The sequence below is a fragment of the Pangasianodon hypophthalmus genome, chromosome 1 (genome assembly GCF_027358585.1).
Source record: "Pangasianodon hypophthalmus isolate fPanHyp1 chromosome 1, fPanHyp1.pri, whole genome shotgun sequence".
NCBI classification, from domain to species: domain Eukaryota; kingdom Metazoa; phylum Chordata; class Actinopteri; order Siluriformes; family Pangasiidae; genus Pangasianodon; species Pangasianodon hypophthalmus.
In genome coordinates this window covers 24,503,514-24,526,426 of record NC_069710.1, presented here as the reverse complement: position 1 = coordinate 24,526,426, position 22,913 = coordinate 24,503,514, and the positions used below count along the sequence as shown (strand labels likewise).

The following is a 22,913-nucleotide window of genomic DNA, read 5'->3' as shown; positions in this document are numbered from 1 at the left end:
TGTGTGAGTTTCCCTATGGAAAATGTGAATGTGTAGGATGTAGGCAGTACACATCTTAAGTAATCGAAGTTGCTGTTCATTACATTTCTAGAAACACAACACAGCCTACTGTAAAGCCTACTGTAAAAGATACTATACATCCTGCATGAATGTACTCATTAATAAATCATTATAGGCTATACTGTAGCTATGGCACACAGGTAGAAGGATACATGAAAATGAAAATGTGATGGTGGCAGAACTATTGGTGGTGTTTGAATATGCAGAAATCCAGCCGTGGTTTAGAGTTGTAGAGTCCCAGAGGCCTGCTGCAGTAGAGCTCCCACACCTGCATCTGCAAACAAGCATACTAACTCTTATACTGCTAGATTACCATTTCACATTCAGTTCAAGCCCAAAAATACAGTAGGACACTCTTTTACAAACACTGTGTCATGCAAAAATCAGTCTTAGCTCACAGGATCCGGTCATTTGTGAGGAGAAGACTGCTGTCACCCTCGGAATTCTGCAGTAACGAAGGCGGGGCATCAGCCGCGCTCCGATTGGTCGGTTTAATCAGCCTGCTTCGCGTTGATTGGCTACACTATACGTCCATGAAGCATAAAACGGAACGGGAGATTAGTATTGGTCAGTGCAGGTGGTTTATTAATGAGCTTAGCGAGGTCGCTCAAACCGCTGCGCATCGCTCGCATGCACCGGCGCAGCTTTATGTGGCGGAATTGCGCAGGGTTCAGAGGGGTGTGCTGCGGCTGCCGCGGAAGGACACAAAAGCCCCCAAAAAAACCCGAGAACCGGGACAGTGCGGCTTCTTAGTTTTTGCCGGCTTTGCCTCAACTCGAGAGCAGCGCGCGAGACCGGCATCCTGAAGAACCGGCACTGCCCTGCTCTCTGATTTTTCATTTAGTACTTTCTTTAATTCGCTTTTGGTCTTGTTAAAGGTGATCCGACAAAATAGCTTTATGTTCCACGGAACGACTTTATTTCACAGCCTGTCCAAACTTTGAAAACTAAGCCGCGGTGAGGCTGTCTCCTCAGCATTAGCACACCGAAATTCTAAACCATATAGAGCAGTTGTTTACCTCGAATTTCCCTGTAGTCTTTTATAAAAAGTCAAATCTCCTCTCTTATACATCCCAAAGGGCTGACATCTCCTTACTGTACCAGCTGAAGAGAGAAGACTGACTGCGCAACCATGGGGGTAAGAACCACAACTCCAGCTTTAGCCTACTTTTAAATAAAGATATCATTAACACTAGCCTATACATATATACTTATCTATAGATCGAGATAGAGGGTAAATGGTATTGTACATGCACTGTGTGTTAGATAGCCTCCAGACACGCAGAACTTTGTGTTCTGAACAGGATGCACTGCAGTGTCACTGCTGAGCTGTGACTGAATGACATTGACTGTAATGCGGATTTTCACTTTTGTACCTTCACCATCTCAGACTGCGACTAAGTGATACAGGACAACCTGCCCTGCACATGAAGCTCAGTGGCTCTCCGGGCACATTTTCTCCGAGAACACTGAGGGAACAGGAATGCCCACTTAAAAAAAAAAAAAAGTCGCATCCCTGTAGATAGGCTCTGTGTCCCGGTTAGTGACTCGGACCCGGAACCCTGTGCCTGTATCGTTATGGTTTGTATGTGATGCTAGTTATATCACAGTAACCCTTTTTTTTTTTTTTTTTTGCCTCAGGTTAATCGGTTTAATCAGCTGAGCAGCAACTATGAGTAACGCGCGAGCTCTCATTGCAGTCAGTGACACTGTTCCCTAATTCATCTTTGCAATTATTATACTTTTTCATCCTCTGCAGTGCCTGTGTCATGGTGTAGGCTGTAGATTTCCCTATCCCTCTTCCTCTTTCTTGTGTCTTTCGGATGTCCTGTGTTTAAAAGGCTCTGATCGTCTTTACTCATGCACATGCACATTGCCTCATTAAAAAAAAAAAAAAAAAAAAGAAATCAGAAGTTGTAAACTTTTTCAAAACTCATCTACTGTATAACTCGGTGTAACCACTAGCCTTGTACAACCACAAGGCGGATTTTCGCACGCTCGTATCTTCATACTAGAGGTCTGGAATAACACTTGACCAGCGCGCGCTCTCGGAGCGGTGATGAGCCGCTGACGCTCGCGCGTCATAATGCGGGTACCGGGTGCCGCTGCGGTGCCGGCTTCTTTCCCCCGCGGTTAATGTGTGATATAAGAGCATTCAGGGAATGCGTGATGCGTCCTCGCTGGGCAGACTGAAGCTGTACGTCTCCCTGCGGATAATGAACCGGGTGCTGAAAGAGCGCGCACCAGTGAGCCACTGCGTCAAACAGCGCACGCGGCCGGGAGCCAATCAGACACGCGACCTCATTCTAACAGCGGCATCAGCTGGACCGGCGACTTGCGTGAACAAACGAGCGCAGCATTCTGATCAGGAGGAGAGTGGAGCTGAATAATGCAGTTCTGCTTCATCATCGTCCCTGTCGTTCACTCCTATATTACAGCCTGTCTGAAGTGAAGAGCCCGCGCAAGGGCATTACGTCCTCTCACACTCACAGGATGACGAAGTGCTATTATTATTATTATTATTATTATTATTATTATTATTATCATTATGCCATAGACTTGTTATTATTTACCAGGTTATGCGGCTTGGGACATCTTGGTGTCATGACGCATAAAACCGAAGACGTCCCAGGGCCGCGCGCACATGGCGCAGTTAAACATGTCTGTAATGATGCATTTATGAGATTCATGTGTTTTGTGAATCTGAAGATGTCCAACTGGGGTGTCTCCTGCCACTGCGGCAAAACGACGGTATCAGCAATGTTCCAAGGACGCGGGGAAAAGTGATTACGCGCACAATATCTGCCGAGTCATGCTTTGTGTGTGTGTGTGTGTGTGTGTGTGTGTGGAACAGAAAGGCAGCAGATGCAGAAGGGCGCGCGCTGATAAAAAGCGTCTCCGCTTTACCAAAACCGCCGGTTTATTCACGTCGTCGACCGCTCTCTCTCTCTCTCTCTCTCCCTGTCTCTCTCTCTCTCTGTCTCTCTCTCACCCTTGGTGGAAGCGCGTGCGGTGAGCGCGGTGACGCAGTGCCGCCTCGTGCTGCACCGATGAGCCACGGGGCGGTCCGCGGCGCGCGGGGGGCGGGGCCAAGCCAGTGGAAACTCCCTGTGCATGAAAGGTGGACAGGTTGTGCCAAGACATGGAAAGACCGTGTCTGAATTTTAAACGGTTTCCTAATGGACATATAGTGCACTCGGTATTTCCAGACTGTGAAGTGCACTTACGTAAGGGGGAAGGAGACATTTAGGTAACCTAAAGTCGCCTGTATAATTGGGCAGGACTTGAGGACATGAGTCATTCATAACATTAAAAAAAGATATATATTATGGGGATTGCTGTGAGATTAATGTTGCCTATGAAACAAGAGGGAGGAAGCGGAGATTTACTGTATATACTGTTACAGTTAACCTTCAGACACAAGAGGGACTTCTGGAATGTGTGTGTGTGTGTGTCCACAAATATAGGAATAACTAAATATCTGAGAGTTTTGCCCTTGTGAGGAAAATATAGCTGCATTAATAATTATTTCACTGGAATGTCTTCACAAGATTAATAAAAAAAAAATGTGTGAGTGTGCATGCATGTGTGTGAGGAGACAAAGGGTAGGGGGCGCAGGCAGAGGGAGAGGAAAGAAAGAAAGGATGGACTGGACCTAGAGGGATGGGGGGTGGGGGGGTGGGGGATGGTGGGGGGGGGGTGAAGAGAGAAAGGAAGGGATCATGTTGTAGTGTTCCACCTGAGCTGAGCTCACGTTTCCACAGTTGGTATGTACTCGGGTGTCTGGGTGACGGCCTTTCTGCGGGAATGCTAGTGAAGAGTGAGACGTGACAGCTGGGGTTTGTTAAAGTGGCACAGTACGATCTGGGCTTGCTAGAGAGATGAAATCACTCTTCATTACTGACTCAGTCACTGTAAGGTCATTATGTTGTACAGTTAGAATGAGCGTTGAGTGTTGGAAAGTCAAATAATAATAAAGATGACCCTCAAGTTAAGTACCCTTGGTTTTGAAAGACAGAGCCTGTTGAGAAGAAGCATGTTGAGATTATGTTTTATGTCATAGTGACAGCAGCAACCAATAAGAGTGCTTGGTTTAGACAGTATTGATTGACAGCCCTCTCAGTGCTTCCCACTTCTTTTTATCTTACAGTAATAAACCTGTCTGTAAAACAACTGAGCATTAATCATTCAGTTAATTAACATAACATCTTTTTTTATTTATTTGGCATCTGATTCTGCCATTTAGTATGTAAGACTCCAGCAGTCTGCATTTAGTATCTGAATTTCCAGCAGTCTGCCTGCTAAATCCAGATTCATAATTATCAAACCTCTCAACCCTGAACATTGCATTCATTATAGATAAAAGAAAAGTGAGTCCTGATCCTCAGGATTAGGCAGAGCATGTGGTGGTTCTGGAGGTTATTAAGTCTGCTGACTAGTTCATTTGGGTTTTTTTATCAGGAATTGTGTCTGAACTATGTGTGTGTATAAGACGTGTGGGTGTGGGGATGTGTTTAGTTTCCCAAGGTAGGATTACCCCCTCCTACAGTTCCTCCAGCGTTGAAAGCTACCCAGAAGGTTAGTGGTGCGGTGAGATTACCGGTGTCTACGGGAGGTTATCCGAGGGCCCAGCTCCGGTTCCCTGCTCAGCACAGCATGATTTATTCATGCTACGCTCTTGTACTGTGAGGTGAACTGCAACCAAATGTACAAAATATTTTCATAGAGGTACATGATACTTTTATCTGTTCGGTCTCGTGCTCTTTTACTTAATGCCAGGTCAGTGGTGATGGTCATGTGGAGTATGATTGGCATAAAACAAAACAATTAGATTCAGATTTATGAGTCGGGTTCTGGTACAGGAGACAACTGAGAAACTGAGAGAAAGTGATATGTGTGTGTGTATGTGTGAGTGACGCAAGGGAGTGACGCAGGGGAGATCTCAGGCAGTCCGTTTTCCATTGAAACCAGTGAAAACATATCCATATTTTATAAACTATGTTCTGTGTCAGCATACAGATTCACATGTGAGCATGTAAACACATAGGGCCTAAATTCTAGCAAAGCTGCTAGACACAGGATGAGTGGATGGATGGATGGATGGACAGATGGATGGTTGGGCTGACAGGGGAGGAGGGGACAGAGGAGGTAATGCATTAAGAAGGATTTTAGATTTAGCCTTGTATTTTATTTAATTACATAGAACACACATGACTGTATGTATTCTTTGTCAGACCAGGTTTGATTTGTTTTTACTTGTATTTTGTGTGTGTACAAGACTTAAAGTATTAGTGGGTGTATCTGCTAAGAGATTTCTTGGAGTCACTCAGTTCGGGTGTCAGAATACACTCAGGGTATAATGTGAAGCGAGCGATTAGAGAGTGAAGTGAGAGCTAATCCTCATGTTTCCTAATCGGATTGTGCAATCTGTATTCACGCAGACCTATCATAACCTACAGCAGAATCCACAGCATATGGCTCCAAGGACGTTCTAGCTTTCAAAAACACACACATACACATATGTACACACATGCTGAGTACACAAAATCCAGTCAGTTTTAAATGAGAATCATGTCAATCTCAAGGACAAATGATTCTGATGTTATTGACAGATTTTCCCTGCTTTCTTTTGCTTACACAGTGTTTAAATACTGCATCATCTGGAGTAATGTCTTCTGTAATAAAAATAAAAAATTGAGGCCATTATGTAAGTGCACACAATACACCTATGCACTTATGCACAGTGCATGCTAACACACACACACACACAAACACACACACACACACTTACACTCTCTAGGGGCAGTGTCACTGCTTTTTCTGCACTAGCACTCATTTACAGCTAAAGCTCCCATTAGACTCTGATGGAAAATCATGACCTTAGTGTTATATAAGGTCCATTCTCCCATTCATTTTTAACCCAGATGGAACTTTATAATACTAAGGTCATGAAATGTTAACACCAAACTGGTTTTGTCTATCCAAATCCTTAAACACACTATAGAAACTCTTCTTAGGTAAGCATAAAAGGTTAAAAGTCTGCTAACCAAGTCAAATGTAAAAACAACTTAAATCCCCCAGTGTCTAAGGTTTTAAGGACAGGAGGGAACTGCTTCATGGTCTTGCTGCTAGTTCACATGCTGTTTCATGCTCTGTGAGCAGCTAATCAGGTGTGGCGTTGGGCTGTGCCTTCAGCATCTTCGCTTTGCATAGAAAATAATTAGATATGACACATGCTGGACCCTCGCAAAAAGCTCAGCCTTAGCGAAAAGACATGAGAGAATGAATCAGCCATAACCCTTACCATTCATATGAATTCCCGCAAATTCAGAATTATGAGGCTGAGTAATTCCTATAATTTATTTTCAGAGTAGCTGACATTAGGGGACAGATCTACAGGCAATGACTTCCAGTAAGGGTAAACACCTTATTTAATAAGGAAACAGAAAAACATCAAACCAGTAATTCCATGCAAAGGGAAATTTGGTGCAATCTTTTCAGCATTCAAACCATCATAGATAAATGCTCCACTTTAAATATATTTATATGTCTTTAATATAATACAAAATTTAAACCATACACATATTTTTATAAGGCATACTGTGAAGAAATTGGCCTTGAAATGGAATTAAAATTGGTCCATTGTCATGATCTTTTAAAGTCATTGCAGTGATCACTTATCAGCTCACATTTTATGTATACAAACGTACACATCTTTATAAATGTAAATATAAATCTATATAATATATAACTGTATATGTTGTTAAAGCAGACTTTTTCTTTAGACTTTTATAGATAATCAATATATTATTTAAAAATATATCTCGTAATTCCATGCCAGCCCTGTAACTCCTTTGAAAAAACCCATTACAAAATAATGAAACAATGCTCAAGTAACACGATTCACAGGAAGTCATCATCTCTGTCAGGAGGACAATGGTTCAATGGCAAGTAAGTTTTTCCTCATATCTAATTTACTATTTATGAAGTTTTATATTTGACTAAGAGGTACAAGTCTAATATGTCAGCTCGGTTACCTTTAAATATTGTATGAATTGCTACTTGTTTTTACTTTTCACAAAAATAATCAGTTAATAACCACGCAGACAGTGTGTCCGGGTGATGTTCTTTAACGAGCAGTTACTGGATATACTGTAAGTACTCGTGAAAATAAACAAATAAAAATGATTAACTACTTAAATTGATACAGAATGGTTATGTGATTAAAGTGTAGTGGGTACAGAGCAAGATTCACATGCCTTGATTTGATTTATTTTGTGTGTATGATGAAGGATGTCATGCCTCCAACTTTAAAATAGTGACAAAAATCGTGAGAAAGATCAGGCCCATTGTGGTTTATAGCAGGCAGGTCAGAGTTTTTCTTTCTCCAGCTTTCCATTTGCATGTATAGCCCATGATGATGACTAAACATTATCTATATGTATTTCTGTATCAGGAGGAACCAAGTACTTTTTTCTCTCTTTCTCCCTCTTTCTCTGTCTGTCTCTCTCTCTCTTTCTCTCTCTGTCACTGTCGCAATGCGTTTCAGCAGACTCCACCATGACTCACTTCCAATGATGATACAGTTCCCCAGTTTTAGTGCATCATCATCATCATCATCATCATCATCATACCTCAGTTGTATTTTGCTAGTTAATTAATATAGTGCCAGGAATACAAGATTACTCTTTCTCCCTCCCTCATTTATATGTCTTTATTTTCTATATATGCACACTCTGGACTAACTGAGGCTTCTAGTTACAGGAGCATCAATAATTAGTTATCAGAGTTCAGGAAACAGTCCACTGGTGTTGAGATGTGTGTGTGTCAATTCCGTCAGTAGAAATATGCCAGGATGTAATTCCAGCCCGTGGTCTCTGGTTCTCTCAAAGACTAGTTCTGTTACATTAGGGTAGGTAACACACAGACACACAAATCATTACCGTAGTTCCTAGTAATTTCCTGGTAATACAGATGTACTGAAGGAAATACACAGAGACTAACGAATGCCTCTCATACACTCAAAATTTACCCAATCTGAGTCGTCCACTTCTCTGTGACCCCTGGTGCATCATAGCCAGTTTACCTGAGCTGATCCTGTCATCTACCCACTGCAATCTGATATCATATGGAATAGCTTCAACCTTAATGATAGAGGAAAAGAGTCACTATTCTCCTCTTCTCTTACTTCTCAGTCATGTGTGTGTGTGTGTGTGTGTGTGTCTACGGGAGAAAGCTCTACCTTAAGTAACTGTGGGTTAGGCTTATTATTTAAATGCATGATATTTTTAAATAGATAAATACTACAACTACTACTACTACTACTACTAATAATAATAATAACAGTAATAATAATAATATACACTCACTGGCCACTTCAACAGGAACACCTGTACCCTTACCCAATGATATGGCAGCAGTGCAATTCATAAAATTATGCAGACACAGATCAATAACCTCATTTTCTGTTCACATTAAACATTAGAATGGGGAAAAATGGGATCTCAATGACATTGACTGTGGCATGGTTGTTGGTGCCAGACCGGCTGGTTTGAGTATTTCAGACACTGCTGATCACCTGGGAGTTTAACTCACAATAGTCTCTAGAGTTTACACGGAATTGCATGAATAATAAAAAAAAACCTGCAAGTGAATGGCAGTTCTGCAAACGTTGATGGGAAAGGTCAGAAGAGAATGGCCAGACTGGTTCAAGCTGACAGAAAGGATACAGTAACTCACATAGCAACTCTTTACAACCGTGATGAGCAGAAAAGCATCTCAGAATGCGTGCCATGTTGAACCATGAAGCAGATGGGCTACAGCAGTGAAACTGGGCAGTTGAAGATTGTAAAAAGACCAGCTGACGTTTTGCCACTCAACTGTCAACTCAACATTCAACTGTCCAGTTTCGGTGAGTCTGTTCACACTGTAGCCTCGGATTCCAGTTCTATGCTAACAGGAGTGGAACCTGATGTGGTCTTCTCCCATTCTCCCCTGACCTCTCTCATCAACAAGGCATTTCTACATGCAGAACTGCTGCTGGATGTTTATTTTTTCTCTCACATCATTCTGCATAAACTCTAGAGACTGTTGCGCATGAAAATCCCAAGAGCTCAGAAATATTCAAACCAGTCTGTTGTCTGGCAACAACAACCATGCCACGGTCAGTGTCACAGCGATCATATTTTTCCTCATTCTGATATTTGATGTGAACATCACCTGAAGTGGCCAGTGTGTGTATATTTAAAATATATAACCATATTTTACTAATATATTGTCATAGGAATGACAAAACAGTTTGACATTACTTTAAAACATTCACACTTTTAACACTAGTTCAAAAACGGAACGCTGATTTTAAAGTTAGTGTGCCCCCACAATTAATATTTGCTTAAGCCTTCCCAGCAGAGAATAACAGCATTGATTCTTTTGCTAATGTGTAACTAGGTTGGAGAACATTTCAAACTACTTTATATTCTTAGGTTTCCCTCTTGTAATCAGACCACAGGATGTCAATAGATTTCAAATCTGGAGATCTAATACACTGGATGTTGACACACACACACACACGCCCTAGCACCATAACACGACTTTTTCTGTTTGTGTACTGTATGTGATGCTCAGATGGGCAGAGAGTGTGTGTGTGTGTGTGTGTGTGTCCAGTTAGATATGGCCAGGTGGTGTGCTGGTAAGAGCCATCAGGCGATAAATGCTATCGCCGTTGGCAACAAGCTCACACGCTGACAGAGCAGCAGGTCAATATCTAATTACCACACTTGAAGGAAAACGACAAAATCCTCCCTCTTATCTCTCTCTCTCCCTTTTCCTCTCTCCTTCTTTCTCTCTACCCTCTTCCCCTTCCCCTTTTTCCTCCTTATACAGAGATCTCCATCTCAGCAGATATCTCTCTCAGTCTGTCAGTGTGTCCTCCCCCACGCTCCTCTCTCTTTCCATCTGTCCTCTTTTTCTTTCTCTATCTCTGTCTATCCATCCAACTCTCTTTCTCACCTTCTCATTCTCTATTAATCGAATGTCACCTGGCAGGCAGCTTAGTGTGGATGTGTGCATGCCGGATGTGTGGGTGTAAGCAGGTGTGTCCTTGGTCAGTCCAGTAGGCAAATTAAGAGCGATAGGCCAGACGAGGGAGCTTTCATGTGGCAGCGTGGAAAATGCTTTTGATGAAATACAAGTGAAAAGACCTTGATTGTAAATTTTCCTGAGCCACAACAAGCCACCTGAACAGCTTCAGTGTGCTTTGGCAAGTATGTACAGTGATGTACATAGAAATGTACAGCAGTGATGAGCGCCATTTTCCCAAATGATATTCTCTAAGTTGGTGTTTTGGTGATGGTGGTGGAGAGCACTGTAACATATCACTCCAAAATAGGTGTTCAGTTGGATTGAGATCTGGTGTCTGTGAAGGCAGTCATAGTAAATCTTGTCAGAAAAATACCCAAAATGCCCCTACAGCATACACACAGAACACAGTTTTTCAATTTATACAGAACATTTATGCAGTACATGGCCTCATGAATCCACTGTAATGTAGTATATTTGAATAAAAAAATCAGGTATAGATGTGAAGGCAGAATTTTTTTTAGGTGGTTTGATGTGCGTACATGAATGGCGTATGCGATTCATGGTTCAGTAAGTTACTCTCCCTGTTATACACTAGTCTTTCTGTAAATGTGTCCTAGTCCTTCATTGGGCAGTAGGGGGCTCCAGTGTTTAGAACTCAAACTCATTTACACGATATTTGTTTCTCTACTGTATTTCTACTTAATAATTTTTGAATTGGTCGATCAATTAAGTCTGAAATTGTTCAGTCAGTTAAATTTGAAATATTTGTACCTGTTTATAGATAGTAGACAGTAGATAGTAGTTTTTTGACTTAAAAGTAAATATATGCCAACCAAACACAATTCAGAGTCATCCTGCAACCACTTAACAAGTTAACTGCTGCTTTAAAACCTTCAAAGAAAATCTATAGACAATCAGATTGTCGTCTGAGGGATTTCCGGGAAGACAATTCACTTTTGCATATCAGCAGAGCATTAAAATCGCTGCTCACATCCGGGAGGATGTCATACTGGCTCTTCTGAATATCGATCAGGAAATGTGTGTGTAGGCTGAACCCAGTTTAGTGTCTGAAAGGCTAAACAAGTTCACAAGTAAGGGATTATTTTAGCATTTAAATCATCACACATTTGCCTTGTTGTTTAACACACTTGACAAAAATAATGCAGCTTTTTACATTACCAAAAAGTCCTCTATTCTGAAATTTTCCCTGGATTTAATAACCGTTACAAAGACACCCTAGACTCCTTCCATTAATGTTACATAAATATCTCCTTACAGAAAGCTTCACCATATCAACTGTGAATGAGGTGTTACTATAGAAACGATAACATATTAGAATAAGTGCATTAATATAAAGCTGTGATTTGAATTACAGCTAGAACTACAGTCAGATCTGCTATCATAGAAAATTAATTAATACCTTCTGACCAATCAGATTTGAGAATTCAACAGCACTGTAACAGTAGTTTAGAAAGTGGTCCATCTTTCACGGCTTCGCTGGTGGTTTTGCTGACATTTCTGTTAGCTTGTGAGCTATCATGCTTATTATTCATAGCTACTCCCACATTTCATGAGAACTGATAAAGGAACTCTGTGGCTTTTGTAATAGGAAAAAATATTCTTTAAATTAGTTAATTAGTATAACATCCTATAACAGTATTGGCTAGCCAGATTGCTGTACACGTTTATGACCTGCCTAGTTATTGTTAAAGAAAAGCACTAAACAAAGACATGCAGATTTTTTTCTCCTATATTATGAAAGTGGCATTGTGTAGCCAGATTATGTCTTGTAAGTGATGATTTAAGGATGCAACTGAAATCATGCTAAACTGGATACTGTAAGCTTCCCTTACTAGTTAGCAAAAGTGCAGCCCTAAAAAAATTGAACACCAAAATTCTTTGCTGACAATCATATTTTAGCAAAATATTAATGATTAGAGTTATAATAACCTGAATTAGAGGTGTGTGCAGGACTAAGTAAAACCTCCTACTGACTGGGACTTTTCCTCCGTTTCCAGTGCACACCTGGTCTGGACTCATTTGGGCCCCAGCCACACACACACACACACACACACACACACACAGAGCAGTGGTACTCTTTCTTTGATCTTTGATCTCTCATCCTGATTAAGTCCAAAGCAACCAGCAACCCTACATGAATTAACATGCTTTTGAAGTATACAGACGTTTCAGTGCAACTTGTTTAACCTTTGTTTGTGTGTGTGTGTGGTTTCATCTGGTTAAGATCAGAGACTGAGACAAAGCAGCAAGTCTAATTATAGACTCTTTGAAAAAAATAATGAATCATCAGCAGTCTTGGTTACACAGAGAGAGACAGAGTGGATGTAGTGTCAATGCTGCAGCAAGGTGGTAGTTAAAATTTTAGCATATACAGTACTGTGCAAAAGTCTTAGGCACATGCAAAGAAATGCTGTAGAGCAAAGATGTTTCTACATTAAAAAATATTATAAAGAGCAGTAAACAGTAATAAATGAAACAAAGTCAATATTTGGTGCGACGATCCTCCGCTTAAAAAAAAATAGTAGGCTCAGGTACAATTAGTGCAGTTTTATAAGGAAATTAGCTGTAAGTGTTACTGAGCATCTTGCAGAACCAGCCGCAGTTCTTCTGGAGACTTTGACTGTCACACTTGCTTCTTATTTTTGCAGCAAAACCCAGCAGCCTTCATTATGTTTTTTTGTCTGAAAAGTGTCTCTTATGTAATATGCTGCTTTCTTTACTGAATTACAAACATTTTTCTGTAACATTTAATTTTGTGCTGGAAAACTAATGTTTGGAATCTAAAATGTTTTTGTACTGAATCAATAATGTAGAAGTCTAAAATAAAAATCTATAACAAAGTTTGTACTAAAAAAAAATAGGGTGTCTAAGACTTTTGCACAGTACTGGATCTATCTATCTATCTATCTATCTATCTTTATATATATACATATACACATATATATATATATATATATATATATATATATAGAGAGAGAGAGAGAGAGAGAGAGAGAGAGAGAGAGAAAGCAAATAATTTGCACATTGTTGTTGCAGTATTTTGTAAAAAGAACAACAGTTTTTGCACTGGTCTAAGTGTCTCGTACATCATGTGTGTTTCAGTATGGGCGATCAGACAGCTACCGCGTGGCTACCACGCAGGACAAAGATGATAAGGGCTCCCCTGACAAGAAGAAAAAAGGGACGAAAGATCTAGATGATCTGAAGAAGGAAGTGCCTCTGGTAAGATCCTGAATCGCATAATGATTTTATACAAACACACACACACACAGTGTACATTTCCATTGTCTGTGGATATTATGATTGCCATGAGACATGTAAGAGGGTTCATAAGAGCATTACTTTTCTTCTTTTTCCCCTTGTTTGAAGCTGTCACTTGTCACTCTCTATTTCAGACAGAGCACAAGATGTCAGTGGAAGAAGTATGCCGGAAGTTCCAGACAGACATCGTTCAGGTGAGCGTCTCTCCCTCTCTGTTCAAACTACTGTAATGTGTAAAAAAATGTCCACTAGGTGTCAGTGTAATCCAATTCACTGCAGCACACATTTCATACATGAGTAAATGCTAATACTGTACATTTCACATCCCTGTGCGTAGACACAATATAAAAACATACAGCAAAGACATTATAGATGACAATGATGGAGCTGTTAATGTTATAATTAAGCTTGATTGTGGCTTGTTCCCACATGAATATTTCACTCATAATACAATTCGTCAATCTCTATGAATAGTATTAAATTTAGTAGCATTCATTTGCTCTCTCCGCATCAGGGTCTGACTAATGCCAAGGCGGCTGAGTTTCTGCTTCGGGATGGTCCCAACGCTCTCACGCCTCCCCCAACCACGCCCGAGTGGGTGAAGTTCTGCAGGCAACTCTTCGGAGGCTTCTCCATCCTCCTGTGGATCGGCGCTATCCTCTGCTTCTTGGCCTACGCCATCCAGGCTGCCACTGAGGATGAACCAGCTGGGGACAACGTACGCAAAACACACACATGACTATAAATTGTACAGTTTCAGATATAATAACACATACTTCATGTGGCTCATGCTGACTCAAGTAGGATTGCAATAAAATCATTACACCAACACCACGATGTCCGTAACTCTGCTTCCTCTCTCCCTCAGTTGTATCTAGGTATTGTGCTGTCGGCTGTAGTCATCATCACCGGCTGCTTCTCCTACTTCCAGGAGGCCAAGAGCTCCAAGATTATGGAGTCTTTCAAGAACATGGTGCCCCAGGTACACTCACTCACGGGGTAGCGTCAGATACTCTTACTGTCTGATGTATACTGCACACTTACAGCACTATTCAACCGGCATGGTGCAGTATAGCATGGTGCAGTTGCTAGTCCCGGTATAAAACCATTCTGAGTAACATTCTCTCTACACACAGCAAGCACTGGTGATCCGTGAAGGAGAGAAGATGCAGATTAACGCTGAGGAAGTCGTGGCTGGAGATCTTGTGGAGGTGAAAGGGGGTGACAGAATTCCTGCTGACCTCAGAATAATATCCTCCCATGGCTGCAAGGTACATAGGCATACTCTATAGATTTTCTGTGCTGGTATATTATTATACTACATAAAGATGTGTGTCCATATAGCTGTTCTCACACAGGTCTACTAGCTTTATTGGTGAAATAAGATGCAAGTGAACAGTCTGAAACTGAGCCACTCATTTGTGCAGGTGGATAACTCCTCTCTAACTGGAGAATCAGAGCCACAGACGCGATCACCCGACTGCACCCATGACAATCCTCTGGAAACCCGCAACATCGCCTTCTTCTCCACTAACTGCGTAGAGGGTACAGACTCTCCTTCAATAATTCACTCTCTTAGTCACTCACTTAATTACTCATGCTCTTACTCATTTTAAAAGAAGTACACCATCATTTTCACACTCATTTCTGTCCCCTGCATTTGTACAGTATGAGGGAAGAATTTCCTGTACATTTCCCTATCATGTGCATCCCCAAGCATTATGATATAATTGTGTCAATAAATTTGCAAATATTTGACTGTATAAAGCAAATTCAAAGTTGAAGATGAGGGAATGTTTTGCCAAATATATTTCTGTTATTGTCTTAGATAGCCTTGTATGTAGTTACTACACATACTGTATGCTGCAGTAGCGTTATATAAAGATTAGGTTGAAAAATGCTGGAGTACTACTTTAAAGGAATAGTGCAGCCAAAAATAAATGAAACTTTGTTGACATTCATTGTTAACTATCATGTTATGATTTTTGGCTGGACTACCCCTCAAAGTGCATGCCTTGTAATGTTAGTAACTTTATATACAGTGGAATAATTGTGCAATAATTTCTCTCTGTCTGTTTTTCTCAGGCACTGCCCGTGGCATTGTCATATGCACAGGTGATCGCACAGTGATGGGCCGCATCGCTACTTTGACCTCAGGGCTGGAAACAGGGAAGACCCCCATTGCCAAGGAGATTGAGCACTTCATCCACATCATCACAGGAGTGGCTGTGTTCCTGGGAGTCAGCTTCTTCGTCCTGTCCATCATCTTGGGCTACAGCTGGCTGGAGGCTGTCATCTTCCTCATTGGTATTATTGTGGCCAATGTGCCTGAAGGACTGCTGGCTACTGTCACTGTAAGCATTCAAATAAAATACACCTAGTCATACACACCCATACTATATAAGAGATATTTACGCTAAAATCACCCAGTTAAAACTAATTCTATTTCTCTTTTATCTGACAGGTGTGTCTGACCCTGACAGCGAAGCGCATGGCTCGGAAGAATTGCCTGGTGAAAAATCTGGAGGCTGTAGAGACTCTGGGCTCCACGTCCACCATTTGCTCAGATAAAACCGGAACCCTGACGCAGAACCGCATGACTGTGGCCCACATGTGGTTTGACAACCAGATCCATGAGGCTGACACCACTGAGGACCAGTCCGGTTAGTGAACCTCACTCCACAATCACTGTGATCCACTGTGTTTTAGCTTCCTAGGGGTGGGCAATCTAATAACAAATATCACTAAAACATTATAAAATTGTTTTATTCTTGTATGTAAATACTCAGATTGATCCAGCTCTTTTAGTCAGGTTGTGATGTTCACTTGGCATTTTAAAACTGTATGAGAAAAAAATGAACACCTTGTGGTTTTTTATGATTAAATGTCAAACATCTTAAATGTCATTTCTACATTACTGAGTTTTATTTTTCGCTTTCTATTAATGTGTATTACAAATGTCACTTGCCTGTAGATAATAATCACTCGGCCTCCACTGAGACAGTTGTTAAGGCTGGTACCTTAAGAGATCTTGAGAGTAATAAGCAGAAACAGGAATAAGAGTCACAAAATATCTCTTGTGTGTAATAGAACTGCTTTAGGGGGTAGAGCAGACTGGCAGGTCTTCATAATTCATTTTATACGACATGCTGTGCACCTAATCAGAGCACTGACTTTTCCTCTGCAGGCGCATCCTTCGATAAGACCTCGGTGACGTGGGTGTCTCTGGCTCGTGTTGCGGCTCTGTGTAACAGGGCAGTGTTTAAAGCGGGCCAAGACTCTCTACCAATCCTTAAGAGGGACGTAGCTGGTGACGCCTCCGAGTCTGCCCTGCTGAAGTGCATTGAACTCTCCTGCGGCTCTGTCAGACAGATGAGAGATAAGAACAAGAAAGTAGCTGAGATCCCATTCAACTCCACCAACAAATATCAGGTCAGTACTAAGAATAGCCCAAAAAAAAACAAACAAAAAAAAACAGGATGGCCTAAAAAAACATTTTCCCAGGTCACCAACAAATGCCAAATCAGCAACTATAAACACTCGTGGCACTTATAAACAGCCAGTATGTCATAAATATTTCAGCTATAAACAGGATGGTAAAAATGTCGAACATGTATATTGCAGCATTATCATTATTGTTAGCTACAGAGCTTAAAAATAAAATAAACAAATGCTGTAATTAGGTTATAGCCTCCTGATGGCTACACAGTTGTCCACTGACCAGGAATTCATATGCTTATTTATTTCCCTTAGTCTGTATTAACGCAATTGACTAGCTGACTCGCTCACCATGTATTATTACATTTTGTTAGCTACCTCTTTCTAGCCCAGTCAATGTCCAGGGCAAACAGTCAATGAGATTTGGCAGCACATTGATGATTCCACTAGCCCAGTGGGCTAACTAATGAATTTATGATTTGTCCACCCCTCTCTCTTTCTACTTTAGCTGTCCATCCATGAGACTGAGGACCCCAATGATAACCGCTATCTCCTAGTGATGAAGGGGGCTCCAGAGCGCATCCTGGACCGCTGTTCCACCATCATGCTACAGGGCAAGGAGCAACCCATGGATGAAGAGATGAAGGAGGCCTTCCAAAACGCCTATCTGGAGCTGGGAGGACTGGGGGAGAGAGTGCTGGGTGAGAGAGACCGAATGAGAGACAGTTTGAGAGAACAACACAAACTGAAAGATATGAGACTGTAAATATTACTGTGCATTTAACCATTACCATTCCTGTTCCACATCACAGGATTCTGCCACCTCTTAATGCCAGAGGATCAGTACCCTAAAGGATTTGCCTTCGACACAGATGATGTTAACTTCCAGACAGACAACCTGTGCTTTGTGGGTCTGATGTCCATGATTGACCCTCCCCGTGCTGCTGTGCCTGACGCAGTGGGCAAGTGCCGTTCAGCTGGTATCAAGGTCATCATGGTGACTGGAGACCACCCCATCACAGCCAAAGCCATCGCCAAGGGAGTAGGCATCATCTCAGAGGGCAATGAGACAGTGGAGGACATTGCTGCTCGTCTCAATATCCCAGTCAGCCAGGTTAACCCCAGGTAAAAAATACACACCACACTCTCAAAACACACCCACACAACTACATAGTCCCATCACAAGAACAGGCACTCTTACCTTAAAATGATTATCATCATTATGCATTATACAGATACACTGAGAAACGTGTTGTGTCAGTGTTCATTTGTGTTATGTGTTTTAGGGATGCCAAAGCCTGTGTAATCCACGGGACAGAACTGAAGGACATGTCTCAAGAGCAAATAGATGAGATTCTACGCAACCATACTGAAATTGTCTTTGCCAGGACCTCTCCCCAGCAAAAGCTCATTATTGTGGAGGGCTGCCAGCGACAGGTACACACACAGATACACAATACCCCATTATGACAGAATCTATTTGTGTTCCCATCACTGTGGATATATTTGTCTGCACATTATATAAAATATGGCTGCATGTTTCTTAATTAAATTGATTAAAATTAAATTTAAATCATCGTACTTACTCACAATACTTGCACCACTTTTGTAAGGAACAACACGTATATTTATTCTTTACATTGCACCAGTTTCATTACTGTAGAAGACAACTGGCTGCAGTTTCCTGTTGGATGCTCATGAATGATAGATCTGCATTTTGAATGAGTGAATTCATGAATTATTGGCACATTTGTTTTCAAATATCTTATCATGAACAAAAAATATCCACTATTTACTATAAAAATCTTAGTTTTCCAAAGTTGTTTCTCCTGTTTTCCTAGAAATAGACTCATAGTTCAGGTGAGATCACATGGTACGATGTCTCTAGCCTTTGGTCACAGAATTAATCATTTTGTGAACTCATGTCATTCTCATTCTTGCTTTCTTTCTCTCTCTCTTTCTCCTTTCTGTCTTTCAGGGAGCTATCGTAGCTGTAACCGGTGATGGTGTAAATGACTCTCCTGCTCTGAAAAAGGCCGATATCGGTGTTGCCATGGGGATTGCTGGGTCCGATGTGTCCAAACAGGCTGCTGACATGATCCTGCTGGATGACAATTTTGCTTCCATTGTTACTGGAGTAGAAGAGGGTGAGTGAAGAAGAGGAAAAAAAACAAGCCCCTCATGATGAGCACTAAAAGCATCCTGTGCTGAGTAACTGAATGATATATATATATTTCACTCTCGCTGCAGGTCGCCTGATCTTTGACAACCTGAAGAAATCCATTGCTTACACTCTGACCAGCAACATCCCAGAGATCACTCCATTCCTCTTGTTCATTATCGTCAACATCCCATTGCCCCTGGGTACCATCACGATTCTCTGCATTGACCTAGGCACAGATATGGTGAGATGCCTCCCCCCAGCTCAAACCCACTCACACACACATGTTCATGAGTAAATGCAGGATAATGTATCAAGCATTTACACTGTTTTCTCCATTTAGGTTCCTGCTATCTCTCTGGCCTATGAGGCAGCTGAGAGTGACATCATGAAGAGGCAGCCCAGGAACCCACAGAGGGACAAACTGGTCAACGAGCGTCTCATCAGCATTGCTTATGGACAGATTGGTTAGTTTAACACGCACATACTGCAAAGAGATACACAGTCTCCCTTTTTCTGTATAATCATACGTAAACGTGTGTGTTTATGTGTGCAGGTATGATCCAAGCCTTGGGAGGTTTCTTTAGCTACTTTGTAATTATGGCTGAGAACGGTTTCCTTCCCTCTCATCTGGTGGGCATCAGGCTCTCCTGGGACGACCGCAGCGTCAACGACCTAGAAGACAGCTATGGACAGCAGTGGGTTAGTCTACACACATATGTGTTTCTCTGTATGTGTGTGTGTTGTGCCAGTTGTTAGGACTGAAGCTAATCAATCTCTTTGTGCTTGTTATTGGCAGACCTATGAGCAGAGAAAGATTGTGGAGTTCACATGCCACACAGCTTTCTTTGTCAGTATTGTGGTTGTGCAGTGGGCTGATCTAATCATCTGCAAGACCAGGCGTAACTCTGTGTTCCAACAGGGCATGAGGTAAGTTTACACACTGTGTGTGTTTGATCACTTGCATTTCTTTATATGTGTGTATGCCTGCATGACACTTGTTCCAGAGTGTAACTATATATCTATTTTTTTTTTTACAGGAACAAGATTCTGATCTTCGGTCTGTTTGAGGAGACAGCTCTAGCAGCATTCCTGTCCTACTGCCCAGGCATGGACGTGGCACTCAGGATGTACCCACTAAAGTGAGTCACACACACATACTCATGGATAAACAGAAAAATATGACGAGTACACAATTAAAAGTACATGTCAGTGGGCTGGGTTTAGGGATGATACATGTTATACTCAGACCACATTGTAATGTATGAATATTAAACTCTCTTTTCCCTTTTCCCTAGACCTTCCTGGTGGTTCTGTGCATTCCCGTACAGTTTCCTAATCTTTGTGTACGATGAGATCCGAAAGCTTCTCTTGCGCCGAAACCCTGGAGGTATGCTTATAGCCACATTTTTTAACACAAACACACACATACCAGTGTACTCAAAAATGTATTTAAACTAGAGTGCTAACAAGTGATACATAATGTTAAAAAATAAAATTAATAATTTAAATGATAAAAATAAATATTACCAGTATATAAAAGACCAGTTGTTGCACTTTTTCCATCATTTAATAATAGCAAATTGTGATATGTGAGCAACTAACCTAAAGACTACAGACAAAGGATCGAACTAAAAAAATATGATGATGTGCTGATTAAACATTTTCAAGGTGCAGTAATAACTTTTTTGAGAGCACTACTTTGACCTTTCAAAGTCACAGGTTTTTAGTCAGTTTAAAAAAAAAGTTAATCATTATTATTATATAATCACAATAAAAATAAAAATTTAAATAAATAAACATATATATATATATATATATATATATATATATATATATATATATATATATATATATATAAGTAGAAGCAAAGCATATAATCACAAAGTGCCATTTTATATAATTTTGTTTCGTGACATTGTCTCTCTCTTTCTCTCTCGCTCTTTCTCCTGCAGGTTGGGTGGAAAAAGAGACATACTATTGATTAATGAATTCCTTCTTTACTCACACCCCTACATCTTCCATTTTTCTTCTACTCCTCTACTCCTTATCCTATGGCGCACAACCATTACCACCCCCTCACCCCATTCAGAGAGACAGCAGCTTAAAACCAACACCATGCCTGCCCCAAAGAGAAAACTACAAAGCACCTTCCAAACTCTTGACTGTCCAAGTCCCTGCGCTGCTCCCATCACCCCTAATATTACTCTTTGCATGACTTTTCACGGGTGTGCACATAAAGTCTGTTATATATTTACCAATGGCAGCTGCATAATCATTATGTAGATCTGAAAGGAGCTTTCAGTGCTAATCAGGAGCGTGTGTAAGCGTGTGTGTGTGAGCGTGTGTGCGTATGCTCTGCTAACAAAGGGCCCAGTCCTCTGCTTCTTCCTCACATCCACCTGCCTCCTCTTCTGCCTCCTTTTCCATGCCTTTCTACTCCTCTGTACTCCTCCCATCCCTCCCTCAATCCCCTCCGCCTGTCCTCCAATTGCACACGGGTATGTGGGTCACATGACTTGCGGCGGGACGCCACCTGCTGACACCGGTACACTCTGGTCAATTACTCCTGCTGACTCCTGTTGTCTGGGAGAAGACACATCCACACCTTCCTTTTTCTTCTTTCCATGCTTTTCATGTCGATTGTCCTTTTTGGTTTTTGCATTGTAGTGATGTTACTTTGAGAGGATGGTGGGGGTCATTCACTGACTGATTGTTTTTATTATTAATAATATTATTATTATTATTATTATTATTATTGTTGTTGTTGTTGTTGCTGTTAATTGAAGATGGAGAGAACCATGTTGGCTCTTTCCACATGAAAACTAAACATGGGTTTTTCATATCTTTTTCTCTCTCTTTTTTTCTGTCTTTGTGTTCTCTGCTAACCCTGTTTCAAATCCAACTTCAGATTGTGTGTTTTAGAAACTAACCATATATACAATATTACGTAAGATTCAATTAAATAATACACAACAAATACAAAAGCACTAAAGAAAGATGGTTCTCTTGCATGTTTGACTGTAGTAACGGTCTATAACTAGATGCAAATGATACAGGGAAACACCCGTTATCAGGTATTAAGTATAGAATCAGTATGTACTTTTAATGTTTTTGGTATGTTTCTGGTTCTACTGCCATTATGATTCCAAACACACCAGGTACTGCTTGTCATTCTCCCGAAACACACTGTATTGTTTTTTACAACAAGGTATCTATCAATGTATCACATCTAAGTGGACTGAATGCATTATATCTGTAGTAGAACAGTCATCCATGTCACACAACAGGAGTTTTCTTTCTTTGGGTTTATGAATTTCAGATTTCTACAGGTCTTTTACAGCGAACCTGGTGTGTTTGGGGCCTTTATATGTTGGTTTATCAGGAAACGCATGTATGGTGTGGTGTGTGGAGCACCCCAGGTCTTGTGCTGTGTGTCTGTATGCGTGTGCGTGTGTGAGAGAGAGAGAGAGGTTGTATGTATGGGTGTGTGAATGCTTGGGGACAGTGCGCTGTGGCAGTCCGCTTAAGGCTGCGTCCATCTCAGAAAGGTGTGGGGGGTGAGACTAAAGAAAGGGACGAACATTAAATATAACAAATTGTAGAGAAAATGTGTTTGAAAGCAATGAAATCAACACCAATAAAACATCTAGAACATTTAATACAACCGAGAACAATCTGTGTCTTTATTTCCCTTATGAGTTATGTGTGTTAATGGGTCACTAAGGCTAAATAGTGATTTATTAAATTTATTAAATGACAAGATAAAGACAAGAAATTTGCAGTCTACATGAACATACCACTAAGTGATAGAAAATACTTGTGTATGTTTCTAGAGGTCTAGTATTTTGGTAGGCTAATGTATATAAGCACAAAAAGTATTTCGAAGCCA

At 41.0% G+C, this 22,913-nt stretch overlaps 1 protein-coding gene across 2 annotated transcripts; it reads left to right on the top strand.

Annotated features, from left to right (window-relative positions):
• Positions 1-632: 632 nt before the first annotated feature.
• atp1a3b (ATPase Na+/K+ transporting subunit alpha 3b) lies at positions 633-22,688 on the top strand. 2 transcript variants are annotated; one of them, XM_026939759.3, is made up of 22 exons: positions 633-1,017; positions 1,140-1,198; positions 13,264-13,383; positions 13,557-13,616; positions 13,937-14,140; positions 14,291-14,404; positions 14,559-14,693; positions 14,850-14,967; positions 15,508-15,776; positions 15,887-16,085; positions 16,610-16,854; positions 17,369-17,561; positions 17,673-17,985; positions 18,147-18,297; positions 18,839-19,007; positions 19,111-19,265; positions 19,365-19,488; positions 19,578-19,723; positions 19,821-19,951; positions 20,062-20,163; positions 20,320-20,411; positions 20,977-22,688. In XM_026939759.3, exons 2-22 carry the CDS (start codon positions 1,193-1,195, stop codon positions 21,003-21,005), a joined length of 3,075 nt encoding a protein of 1,024 aa, XP_026795560.1. In that variant the 5' UTR covers positions 633-1,017; positions 1,140-1,192; the 3' UTR covers positions 21,006-22,688. The 2 variants fall into 2 exon arrangements, with proteins under 2 accessions (XP_026795560.1, XP_026795559.1); XM_026939758.3 differs by having other exon boundaries at positions 633-1,198.
• Positions 22,689-22,913: the final 225 nt, after the last annotated feature.

Excerpts from the sequence above, each read along its gene's own strand:
- atp1a3b (XM_026939759.3), top strand. Across the intron at positions 15,777-15,886 it reads GACTGCTGGCTACTGTCACT|GTGTGTCTGACCCTGACAGC; the intron begins GTAAGCATTCAA and ends TTTATCTGACAG. Across the intron at positions 16,086-16,609 it reads CACCACTGAGGACCAGTCCG|GCGCATCCTTCGATAAGACC; the intron begins GTTAGTGAACCT and ends TTTCCTCTGCAG.